This window comes from Myotis yumanensis, unplaced genomic scaffold (assembly GCF_028538775.1).
Source record: "Myotis yumanensis isolate MYYU_CA2020_CCGP unplaced genomic scaffold, mMyoYum1.0.hap1 SCAF_16, whole genome shotgun sequence".
NCBI classification, from domain to species: Eukaryota; Metazoa; Chordata; class Mammalia; order Chiroptera; family Vespertilionidae; genus Myotis; species Myotis yumanensis.
In genome coordinates this window covers 17,055,872-17,069,189 of record NW_027223767.1, presented here as the reverse complement: position 1 = coordinate 17,069,189, position 13,318 = coordinate 17,055,872, and the positions used below count along the sequence as shown (strand labels likewise).

The 13,318-nt window shown below is 41.8% G+C and overlaps 2 protein-coding genes across 2 annotated transcripts; both read right to left on the bottom strand.

Moving 5' to 3' along the window:
- Positions 1–733: 733 nt before the first annotated feature.
- On the bottom strand, positions 734–1,678 carry LOC138994143 (olfactory receptor 1E2-like). Its single transcript, XM_070393835.1, has one exon. The coding sequence runs from the start codon at positions 1,676–1,678 to the stop codon at positions 734–736; it is 945 nt and encodes a 314-aa protein (XP_070249936.1).
- Positions 1,679–12,331: 10,653 nt separating this feature from the next.
- LOC138994130 (olfactory receptor-like protein DTMT) lies at positions 12,332–13,276 on the bottom strand. Its single transcript, XM_070393808.1, has one exon. It carries the CDS (start codon positions 13,274–13,276, stop codon positions 12,332–12,334), a length of 945 nt encoding a protein of 314 aa, XP_070249909.1.
- Between the last annotated feature and the right edge of the window lie 42 nt (positions 13,277–13,318).

Sequence of the window (13,318 nt, the reverse complement as noted above, 5' to 3'; positions counted from 1 at the left end):
AATCAATTTCAGGTTGGAAAACACAAGGTAGACACAAAAATAAATCAGAGAGGGAAAACGGCTAACAGATAAACTATGTGACTTGTGCAGGGAGAAGTATGTAGGAGGCATTTAGAGGGAAACTGGGAGCTGAAATATTTAGTATTGACCTAAGAGTATAGAGATTTATTTATTTATTTTTTAATATATTTTATTGATTTTTTACAGAGAGGAAGGGAGAGGGATAGAGAGTTAGAAACATCAATGGGAGAGAAACATCGATCAGCTGCCTCTTGCACACCCCCTACTGGGGATGTGCCCGCAACCAAGGTACATGCCCCTGGCCGGAATCGAACCTGGGACCCTTCAGTCCGCAGGCCGAGGCTCTATCCACTGAGCCAAACCAGTTAGGGCTAGAGATTTATTTTTAAATGCTACTGCCATCAAAGCAGAGTTCTGATTTTAAAAATAATATACTGTAGTGAATAAGTTAAGAATGTAAGTCATAAAGATCACTGAAAATGGTACTTCTTAATCTGTGCTTTGCCAAGGTCGCCGTGGTATGGGGAAGACAAAGATGTCACAAACACCCGCTTACCTGGTTCAGCTCCAATTTATCTGTTTTACATACTGAGCAATTGTGCAGCATGTCATTTTAATTGAAGTTAACATGGTGAGGGAAAATATCTGGAATAATAGTCCAATATTAATATATGTAAGAAATAAAATTATGAAAAAATATAAAGTGTTATGATCATAAATAACGAGAAAATATCTTTCTACAAAAGACTCTTCCCAGGGCTCCCTTCATGTCTCTGTTCCTCAGGCTGTAGATGAACGGGTTCAGCATGGGCGTCACCACAGTGTACATCATAGCCATGACCATCTCCTTCACAGTAGAATTATCAGCTGATGGGCATAAATAAAGAGCAATAATTGTCCCAAAGAACAGTGACACCACAGCCAGGTGGGAGCCACAGGTGGAGAAGGCCTTGCGCATACCTCTAGCAGAAGGGACCTTGAGGATGGATGACACAATTCGTGCATAGGACAGGATGATGAGTAGGAACGGGATGACAACAACGAGTCCTCCGACGATAAATATCACCAAGTCATTAACTCGCGTGTCAGAGCACGACAGCTTCAGCAGAGCAGACATGTCACAGAAAAAGTGAGGAATCACATTGTCGGCACAAAAACACAACCTGGCCATGAGCAGAGTGTGTAACATGGCATGCAACGTGGTCAGCACCCAGGACAGAGCCACCAGGGAGAGACAGAGCTTGGGGCTCATGATGGTGGTGTAGTGCAGGGGGAAGCAGATGGCCACATAGCGGTCATAGGCCATGGCCACAAGGAGGAAGTCCTCCAGGTCTGCAAAAAACAGGAAGAAGTACATCTGGGTCAGGCAGCCTGCATAAGGGATGGATGGGTCTTGGCTCTGCATGTTCTGCAGCAACTTGGGCATTGTGACAGAGGAGAAGCAGAGGTCAGAGAAGGACAAGTTACTGAGAAACAAATACATGGGCGTGTGGAGCTGAGAGTCCAGGCGAATCAGGAAAATGATGAGGAGGTTCCCCAGGACGGTGGTAACATACATGACCAGGAACAGGGCATAGAACAGGTTTTTCTGCTCTGACTCGATGGGCAGGCCCTGGAGGAGGAACTCTGTGATGGCAGTTTGATTCCTTCCTGTCATAGCTGTCTCCAGTATCTTTAGGAAGAAATAATAGTGTCCATTAACACCCAAATTTAAAAATGAACACATTTCTATGATACATGATGTTGTAGGTACTCTACAAAAATACTTTACATCACCTTTTCACCATCATTACAATCTCTAGATTTCAAATCTCTATAATCAGAAACTCTTATTAAAAATCATTCATTTTTTTAACTTTGCTTTAATACATAATAATGTTCTAACCTTTTTGAAATACTCTCATCCACTAGCTACTAAGACACATAACGTTTCAGTTTTCCTCATATCTGCTGGGTCAGACAGCCTCAGTAACTATAATTGTCTCCTGCTCAGTCAAAATCTTACAGGATGATGTTCCCTCAGGGCTTTTTCCTCAACACTCTTCTACTTCAAAGACTTTGATTACCATTTAAAGTTTATCAGTGGTTCTCAACCTGTGGGTCACGACTCCTTTGGCGGTCGAACGACCCTTTCACAGGGGTCGCCTAAGACCATCCTGCATATCAAATATTTACATTACAATTCATAACAGTAGCAACATTACAGTTATGAAGTAGCAACGACAATAATTTTATGGTTGGATCACAACATGAGGAACTGTATTTAAAGGGCCAGAAGGTTGAGAACCACTGCTTTAGATGTATATGTCCCTCTAATCTATGAGAGTATACACAGTTGCTTAATGATTTCCTTCCCTTGGCTGTATGACAGCATTTTAAGCTCAGAAAATCCCCCCAAAAAATCATGACCTTACCTTGCTCCTCTTCCACTCTCCACCTCTTCTGATTTACCTCATCTCATTAAAAGAGTTCCTAGATCTCCAGCCATAAACCTAAGGCTTTTCTTTCATTCCCACCTTTCTCTCATCATTAACATCCACTCCTTCAACAAGTCTGATAGATTCTGCCACTTAATTCTCATTCATCCATTCCTTATCTCCACTTTCATGACCCTATACCAACTGACCTCATGCCTTATTTATACTATTGAAACAGTCTCACTGTGGCACTCTAAGATGAAAATCTGATCATCATTCTCCCTACTGTCCCTAAGAACAATGGATCCTCATTGTTCTTAAGATAAAGGCAACATTCCTTTCAAATAATGCTTCATCTTTTTCACCCATCCAGTAAAGGAGAATAGAGCCAATGATATTGGGATAACTGTGCATGGTGACAGATGCTTACCTAGAGGTAGTGTGGTGATCACATTGTAAGGTACATAAATGTCAAATCACTATGTTGTACACCTGAAACTAATATGATATTTTATGTCGAATATATTTAAATTAAGAAGTGACCCTTTCTGCCCCCACAGTTTCATCTGGCCCCCCAATTGCACTCACATTCTTCACTCCAGCAATGCTGGACCTCAATGTCACAACTTCTTGCCTCCAGCCTTTTGCACTTACTGTTCCTCTTGCTTAACATTTTCCTCCCCCTGCTGTCTCTTCATCTGGCTAGCCCTTACTTACCCTCCAGGTATAGTACATGTCACTTACTCAGCTAAACCTTTCCTGCCTCCCAGACCAGATGAGAACCACTGCTGTGTTTCACATCACACTGTGCAGGCTCCCATAGCCCTCAAAGCCATTGAATTATTGGTTTATACCTGATCCTTACTAGACTGTAAGATCCATACAGAAAAGGCCATGTCTGCTCATGACTGACTGAGGCTGAGACATGTATCCAACTTTACAGGTAGCAGGAGTCCTTTTAAGTAAGAGTCACTACATCTAAATTTTCCCAGAGCAAGAAGTCTCTAGCCTCAAGCATGTAACACTGGATATGACACATTATTATAGAATTTATGAATGTGATCTTGTGCCCTTGGAAAATGTAGGGTACCACAGATTCACTACTCTTGCCATTAATGTAAATGATAAAGGTAATAGAGCTATATAGCTAGATGGATAGATATGTAGATAGATAGATAATCACCTTTTGGTCTTATCTCTCTGGAGCACCATGACTAAGACACCTTACTGTGCCTCAGAACAGACAAAGAAAGCAGAGGGGAAGGACTAAAAGATGTGGGAAGCTCCAGTTGCTGGGATTTCCACCGTTTGATGCTGTTTGATCCAGCCACATAGATAGGTTTTACACTTTAACACTATGCGCTGACAGTACAGGGGGGAAAACATGAAGTGAAGCACACAACTGGTTTCTCTGAATTTTGTTTCTCAACCACCGATAATGCAATAAGCCTCTCATCTTCTTCACCCACTAAGTCAGTAGTGCTCAGCCTGGAATGCACATAAAAATCTCGGAGGGGAGTGCTTCTGAAATGAATGTCCATGCAGATCACCTGGAGTTCAAGGAAAACACTGATTCTGACTCAGGAGGAAAGCAGCTACTTTGTAAATTATCATTCTGATGACGCCCATCCTTCTCCACTAATGACACAGTGAACTGCAAGTAGTAGTAACTATGATGCTATTGAAAATAAAGATCACTGGTCTCCCTAAGAGAACTTTAGAGAAGAGTCCTATGCCAAGGTTTCTGAAACTCAAGGTGCTCCAAAATATAGCAAGGGCTAGAGCTATTGCATTAAAGGCTGTCATTATAATTATATTACACTGTGGAATACATTACATAGGAAGTAATATTTATGGATGCTATTATTAATAAAAAAGATCGTAACTGGTGGACATTCAACAATATGTTTTAGGATTCGGGGAAGTCTTGGAGGCTGAGAGGTGGAGAAGAGGAGGGTCATCATACCTGAAAATACCACAGCAGAACATCACACAACCAGAGAAAGCAAGACCATCCTGTTACAAGGGCCCCAAGAGACCATCTCATTCACCTGCTGCCCAACTTAGTCTGTGTGAGGGTGATTTCTGGACCCTTGTCTGAGATTCTGCTCCCCTTTATACACTAAGCCATGTCAAGTAACAGCCTCTGTAGTCATCATCTGTGCCTGCAACATCCCTTCTCACATCTCCTATACTACACAACGCTACACCAAAGGGCCCTGGATCCCAGAGGAATCTAGATCCTGGAGAAACTCATTAAAATCAAAGTAATTATCCAGGATGGTTCTAGGACGATGATCTCAGAGTCCTGGAACAGTGACTGGTTATAGTCACTGATTACACATGACTATACTTGCCGGAAGCCAATTCCAGCATGACAGCAGTGCTGAATCTGGGAATGGCTGATGGCATTTCCCCAAACCTGAATGGGATACATTAAATTGATTGTTTGCTGCCAGACAGCTCAGGGCATCTTAATCTACATGTTATTGCCTCCTACTGGCCAAACACCTGAACAGCCTTAGGCTAATTCCCCCAAATCTGACAATGGACTCTGTATACTAAATCCTGACCTTTTGAAGAGTATAGCTCCACCTCGGCCTCAGGAAAATTTGTGTTAATAAAAAGCATGAGGTCCTGAGACAAAGAGATCTTGGTTTCCTTTAAAATAGGCTCCTCTGACCCCCAAATGCCTTTCAAAATTATATTTCAACTCTGGACTCCTATTTAATCTATGCACAGCCTTCTCCAGATTTCAGAACCCTTCTAGATGGAGGATCAAGACTTACCAGCATTAAATATCACCCAAAGTCCGGCATTATATACTTTGAGAGAAGTCCATGTATGGACAATTAAGCACTATCTGTTTAATGGACATTAGGCCTGTGAGGCTGGAGCCTACACTTTCAGAGGTGAAGGAAAATGGTTGGAGAAGCCAACTAGCAGAAATGAGAGTATGAATATCCTAAAATATCTTAAGAGCGTAGGAGGCTTTACCTGTGGGCAATTAGAAGCAATCAATGTTCTTTGGGTAAAATGCCATGAAAGATACATATTTTGGAAAGATTCTCAGGTGGTAGAATCTCTCACTGTACCCCAAGTCCTCATAAGCATACCCTGGGGGAGAGATATATCAGCAGCTAACACCTATTAGATCTCTATGACACAAGGATATGTAAGTATGTGGAAAACTTAGAGTAAGAGAAAAGATAAACTCTCCCAGATCATGTTCAATCTTCCTCAATCCAAGATTGAAAAAGAAAACTAGTTTTCATCCCATTGAGATACTTGCATCTCCTTACTTCTTTAAGAAAACCTTAATACACTGGCCTATGGGGCGCGGGTACAGTGTTTTGGCCAGGTTCAAGCCTCGGACTAATGAAAGGACAGGGTCCTCTCATTGCCTCGTGCAAGTCCCAGCTGGAAGGGCAGGGCCCTCCCAGCACAATTATAGCCAACGGCTGTGGTTGTAAGCTTGAACATATGGTCCAAACACGCAGACTCATGTCCCTTTTGATAGAGTTCGTGTGCATGTAGTTAAGTGTGGTTGAAACTCATGAGAATGCTGTAAACAACGTGATCATGCCCCTACTTTGCCTCGTGGCATCTGCTATAAAATAAAGACACGGCTTTGTTATGCCCAGATTTCAAGATCCCCACAAACCAACAGGGAGCCATGTTCGATGCAAAAGCAAAGGATCCTTTATTATTAGTAGTACAGACCCGGGTCTGGCTCCCAGCCCCCTCTGACCCAACAGCCAGAAGGGGGGAGTGACCGCAGTGAGAAAAACCAGGGTTTTAATAGGGGGTGGAATGAGGGGACTGTGGGCCCTGCCGATTGGCCAGGCGCAAGCCGGGTCTTGTTACATAGGATGCAGTCGCACATCCCTCAACTGTCTTTGGTTAGTTTAAAGAAATCCCAGGCGTGGCCAGCAGAGGGAAGGGGGTCTGAGCACATGGCTCCTACCCCAACATGGAGGATACGGGGCAAGATGGAGGGCATAGCCCTCACCCTTTCAGGCTTGTGGGCCCTGAGGCTGTCTCCTCATCAGGGAGCAGCGTCCCACCAAGACCCAGCTTTCATTCTCTTGTCTGTCTTTTCTCAATCCTTTCACCCCCCCACTCAGGGTCACTGAACCAGGCTGAGCTGGCATGGCACATAAGGCGCCCTGGGGCTGAGTATGCCATGGCCGTGCCGGCTCCCGACACTGGCCACTATCATTATCTCTACTGCTCTACAAGTGTGTCAGATTAACTCCTAGTCTCCACATATTTCCTTTTTTGCAATTGATGACCATGGTTGACTTATAATTCCTTTTTCACCACCCATTTCATGTTCTCCTTGACCATCATCTCAGCTGGATAGAGTTCTTTACATAGTGATGTTATGCAGACCTTCATTTCTGGGATACCTGCATCCTCACTGATCCTGCTTTTATTGGGTTGCTATAATCTTCATAACATTCATTATTAGACATAACAATACTGAGCTATAACAAAAGAATTTCACAGTATTTCAGACACAGTCTTCTCTGATCCAGTTGTGTAAAGCATCCTAGTTTTCCATCTGTAATAAATATGGTCACCCTAAGCAGAATGGCAATATTGCTCTTTGTTTATTTGTTCACATAAGAACTTCAAAATGGCCGAAACTGGTTTGGCTCGGTGGATAGAGCGTCAGCCTGCGGACTGAAGGGTCCCAGGTTCGATTCCAGTCAAGGGCATGTACCTGGGTTGCGGGCACATCCCCAGTAGGAGATGTGCAGGAGGCAGCTGATCGATGTTTCTCTCTCACCGATGTTTCTAACTATCTCTCTCCCTTCCTCTCTGTAAAAAATCAATAAAATATATTTAAAAAAAAAAAAAAGAACTTCAAAATGTCCAGTTGGTAGGCTCAACTTCTCAACCAATGAAACAATTGTTATAAGCACTTCTCCCTTGAGAACTATATGAAACCCATCTTGTGTGCCATTTTTAATTCTCTCAGCCTCATCTCTTCTTCCAGCCACAGGTGCAGCAGCCAACTCTGCACTGACTTCGACTAGCTTTAGAGGATGCAACCTAAAACCACTTCACCTCATTTATGCTCTACATGCTCCTGACTTCCTGCTCTGAACTTCTCTGACTCCATGACACAGGATGTCCTGGGGGAACTCCCTAAGTTCACATAAAAATATTTAGGTATCTGCCCATGTTGAATGAATTGTATGGAGTGTGAGCTATAGATTTTGATTCTGTTTTGCATATGGAAATTCAATCTCTCAAGTACTAATGGTTAAAAATACTATTTTCCATTGAATTGTCTTTAGATTTTTGTCAGTGATCAATGGATGATACATGAGTGGATCTATTTCTGGACTCTATAAGCTATTCTATAGTCTCTATACCTATCTATATTTCTATCTTTTCTCTAATACCACAATTTCCTGATGATTTTAACTTAATAGTACATCTGGAAACCAGAGCTATATGAGTCCTCCTACGTTGTTTCCAAAATCAACTTTGCAGTTTTAGTTTCTTCACATATAAATTTTAGAATCAGATTGTCCATTTATACCCCCCATTGTAATTCTAATGGAAATGTGTGGAATCTCTAGATTAGTTTCAAAAATGGCTATATCTTAACAATAGTATTGAATCTTCCAATATTTCCCATTATATTTATCCATTTCTTCAGATCATCTGTGATTTCTTTAATCAGTGTTTTGAGAGTGTCAAGATATAAATCTTTGCACATATTGTGTAAGATTTATAGCTAAGTAGTTAATTATTTAGTGCTATAATAAATGATACTTTAAAGTGTTTCTTCACTTTCTACATCTTCATTACTAGTTGATATTAATATAAATTATAATGTGGTAATATTTCTTTATTTACATACAGAATAAAAACTTAATATATGGGAGAGTTTAAAAATGCTGGCAGAAGTAAGTGGATGCTGCACAGACATGCTCCCAGGAACAAACTGGAATTACAACTAAAATACAGAAAATCTTCCTGAATAATCAATGGAAGACTGAGAGGAGGGAACCCTGATGCCCGAGGACCAAAAGTGGAGACTGCATAGAGACTGGTAGGAGGGGCAGAAGCATGAAAGGGCTGGCTGGGCACCCACAGACAGCAATTGAAGTTTCAGAGAGATATCTCAGCTGTGGGGGGTTGCCACTAAGTACTCTGGGATCTAATCCCCAAGTTGGACCCCTACCAGAGAGCACCACAACTGAGAAGGGTACCCACATAACATCTGGCTGTGAAAAGCAGCAGGGTTGCTCTGCCAGGGAATGACAGTGGAAAATTCAGGCTCCCTCTTAAAGGGCCAACACACAAAATTCCCTGTGAAGTCCCTTCCCTTCCCCACAATCCCCGTACTCTGGGAGGGAATGTGAAATGTACTGGAGTTGTGTGAGCAGAAGCCAGTATTGGGGATTTGGGGGTTAGAGCTCATTAGGCAGACACCCCCAATTTCCTGAGCTGAGTCATTCCCTCACACAGCAGAGGACATCTTTCCCACACAGACATTTGCCTTTCCTGGGGGGAAGACAGCTAACCCACTCTATTGAAAAACGCCTTGCCCTGAGGCCACTTAAGAAACTAAAAATCACAATTAGCCTCCAGGCAGAAGCAACTGTTGAAAAAAACTCTCGCCACACTGGAAGACGATTGCCACACTTGAAGATGATTGCCACACTTGAAGACGATTGTCTGGTGCCATCCTAGATGGAATCATATCAGTATATAGGCAGAGGCTGTCTCTGGAGGCTTTGAGTCTTTGCCTGATCTAATTAGTAAAACACAGAGTTTGACACTGCCCTGCACTAAAGATTGAGAGGTGCAGAAAATCTACCTAATACATAGTCACAAACCCAAACAGACAACCAAAATGAGGAGACAAAGAAACAACCCCCAAATGAAAGAACATTTCAAATGAAAGAATGGGAGAACTCTTCAGAAGAAGAGATAAATAAAGCAGAGATAAGAAATCTGTCTGAAACAGAGTTCAGAGTAATTATGGTAAAGATGCTCAACAACATGAAAAAAGATATGGTAAGTATAAAAATAAAACAGTTGGAAATAAAGAATGACATAACACAAATAAAGAACACATTGGAAGGAATACACAGCAGATTAGGGGAAGCTGATGATCAAATTAGTGAATTAGAAAACACAGTTGAAAAAAATCACTCAATCAGAGAACCAAAAAGAAAAAAAACAATTAAAAAATAGGAGGACAGTTTAAGGGAACTGTGGGACAATGTGAAATGTAACAATATTAAGATAGCAGGTGTGCCAGAAGAGGCAGAAAGGGAAAAGGGGAGAGAGAACGTGTTTGAAGAAATAATGGCAGAAAACTTCCCTAACCTGGTAAAGGAAAAAGTCACACAAGTTCTGGATGCACAGAGAAACTCCAAAAAAAGGAAGAACCCAAACAGGCCCACACCCAGGCACATCATAATTTAAATGCCAAAAATTAAAAACACAGAGAGAATCTTAAAGGCAGCAAGAGAAAATCAAACTGTTACCTACAAAGGAACTCCCATAAGGCTGACACCTGATTTCTCATCAGGCCAGAAGGGAATGTCATGAAGTACTCAAGGTAATGGAAAGCAAGGATCTGAAACCAAGATTACTCCTCCCTACCCCCGCAAGGCTATCATTCAAAATAGATAGTCAAATGAAGAGCTTCCAAGACAAAAAAAAAAAAAAAGGTTAAAGGATTACATCACCACCAAGCCTGCATTACAAGAAATGCTAAAGGTACTGCTGTAATGAGAAGAAAAACAGAGAGAAATCTCGGCATATCCTATATAATAAAAGGGTAATATGCAAATTGACCCTAATGGTGGATGACTGGGAATGACCAGTCTCTATGACATGCACTGAACACCAGGGGGCAGACCCTCAATGCAGGAGCTGCCTCCTGGTGGTCAGTGTGCTCCCACAGGGGGCGCTCCGCTCAGCTACAAGCCAGGCTGACGGCTGCGAGTGCAGTGGCAGTGGCGGAAGCCTCTCCCGCCTCCTCAGCAGTGCTAAGAATGTCTGACTGCAGCTTACGCCTGCTTCCCATGAGGAGCAGGCCTAAGCTATCAGTCAAACATCCCCCGTGGGCTCCCAGACTGCGAGAGGAGAAGGCCGGGCTGTGGGACCCCCTGAGTGCACAAATTTTTGTGCAGCAGGCCTCTAGTAGAATTAAAATGGCAATAAATAAGTACCTATCAATAATAACCCTAAATGTAAATGGATTAAATGCTCCAATAAAAAAGGCATAGGGTAGCTGAATGGATACAAACACATGACCCACCTATATTCTCTCTACAAGAGACCCATCACAGAAGTAAAGACACACACAACATGAGCATGAAGGGATGGGAAAAAATTTCTATAATAAATGAAAAAGAAAAAAAGCTAGAGTAGCAATACTCATTTCTGAAAAGTAGACTTCAAAATGAAGGTCATCACAAGAGACAACAAAGGTCACTACATAATATTAAAGGGATAGATCCAACAAGAGGATATATAACCCTGGTAAACATATATGCATCCAATATAGGAGCACCTAAGTATATAAAAAAATTCTAGAAAATTTTAAAAAAGAGATCAACAACAATACAGTCATAATAGAAGACTTTAACACCCTACTAACTACACTGGATAGAGCTTCCAGACAGAAACTTAACAAAGGTCAGAGGAAAGGTAGGGGAGGTTGGGGGTAAGGGGTAGAAATCAACCAAAGAACTTGTATGCATGCATATAAGCCTAACCAATGGACATGACAACAGGGGGGTGAGGGCATGAGTTGGGAGGTGTAGGGGGCAATGGAGCAATAAAGACATATATGTAATAACTTAATCAATAAAGAAATTTTTTTTTAATTTAACAAGGAAACAGTGACTCTAAAGGACACACTGAATCAAGTGGATTTAATTGACATTTATAGAACATTTCACCCCAACTTGGCAGAATGTATGTTCTTCTCAAATGCACATGGATCATTCACAAAGATAGACCACATGTTATGACACAAAACAAGTCTCTACAAGTTCAAGAAGATTGAAATCCTATGAAGCATCTTCTCAGATCACAGTGGAGTGAAATTAGAAATCAACTACAGTAAAAACACCCCAAAACATTCAACACATGGAGACTAAATAGCATGTTATTAAACAATGAATGGGTTACAAGCAACATCAAGAAAGAAATAAAAAACTTCCTGAAAACAAATGAAAATGAACAGACAACAACCCAAAATCACTGGGACACAGCAAAATCAATCCTGAGAGAGAGTACTGTGAACACTAACTGAGGAAGACGTAGGTTAAGAATTTGTAGTCAACAACAAAAAAGTCCAGTTTAGCAGAGGTAATCAAGAGAGTGAGAAGTTTGTGTTTTAGTCAATATTGACTTGGGAGAACAAATATTTTTAAAGCAGAGTTTTGGTTAAAAAACACATTAAATTATTGCTTCATTAACTGAAGACACATAGATCAGTTCAAAGTTTTTAAATAATGCTTCTTCAGGATCACCAGCAATAATAAAAAGGAAGACTTTGCTAACAAGTCACTGAGATCCGGTTTCTGAGTTCAACTATGCATCTCCTCATCATCTCTTTTACTTACTGTACAATTGTTAAGAATGTCATTTCTTTTAAAAACATCAATTCTAAAAAAAGAGTAGGTTAATATTACAATATTTTTTTACAAAAAATATCTTTTAGTTTTTAATTTATCTTTATTGTTTAAAGTATTACAGATGTCCGTCTTTCTCCTCCATTAACTCCCCTGCTCCTCACTTCCTTCCCATCCCCAGTCCTTCACCCCATTCTGGTCTGAGTCCATGGGTTTTTAATATGAATTTTTCTAGAGGATAAAATTATTCAAAAATACTAAGCTTTATCATCATACAGAAAAGGGAGTTTTTTTTCTACAAAAGACTCTTCTCAGGGCTCCCTTCATGTCTCTGTTCCTCAGGCTGTAGATGAACGGGTTCAGCATGGGCGTCACCACAGTGTACATCATAGCCATGACCATCTCCTTCACAGTAGAATTATCAGCTGATGGGCATAAATAAAGAGCAATAATTGTCCCAAAGAACAGTGACACCACAGCCAGGTGGGAGCCACAGGTGGAGAAGGCCTTGCGCATACCTCTAGCAGAAGGGACCTTGAGGATAGATGACACAATCCGTGCATAGGAAGTGATGATGAGTAGGAACGGGATGACAACAATGAGCCCTCCGATGGTAAATATCACCAAGTCATTAACTCGCGTGTCAGAGCACGATAGCTTCAGCAGAGCAGACATGTCACAGAAAAAGTGAGGAATCACATTGTCGGCACAAAAACACAACCTGGCCATGAGCAGAGTGTGTAACATGGCATGCAACATGGTCAGCACCCAGGACAGAGCCACCAGGGAGAGACAGAGCTTGGGGCTCATGATGGTGGTGTAGTGCAGGGGGAAGCAGATGGCCACATAGCGGTCATAGGCCATGGCCACAAGGAGGAAGCTCTCCAGGTCACCAAAAAACAGGAAGAAGTACATCTGGGTCAGGCAGCCTGCATAGGGGATGGATGGGACTTGGCTCTGCATGTTCTGCAGCAACTTGGGCATTGTGACAGAGGAGAAGCAGAGGTCAGAGAAGGACAAGTTACTGAGAAACAAATACATGGGCGTGTGGAGCTGAGAGTCCAGGCGAATCAGGAAAATGATGAGGAGGTTCCCCAGGACGGTGGTAACATACATGACCAGGAACAGGGCATAGAACAGGTTTTTCTGCTCTGACTCGATGGGCAGGCCCTGGAGGAGGAACTCTGTGATGGCAGTTTGATTCCTTCCTGTCATAGCTGTCTCCAGTATCTTTAGGAAGAAATATTAGTGTCCATT

Excerpts from the sequence above, each read along its gene's own strand:
- LOC138994130 (XM_070393808.1), bottom strand. The coding sequence starts at position 13,276 with ATGACAGGAAGGAATCAAACTGCCATCACAGAGTTCCTCCTCCAGGGC.
- LOC138994143 (XM_070393835.1), bottom strand. The coding sequence starts at position 1,678 with ATGACAGGAAGGAATCAAACTGCCATCACAGAGTTCCTCCTCCAGGGC.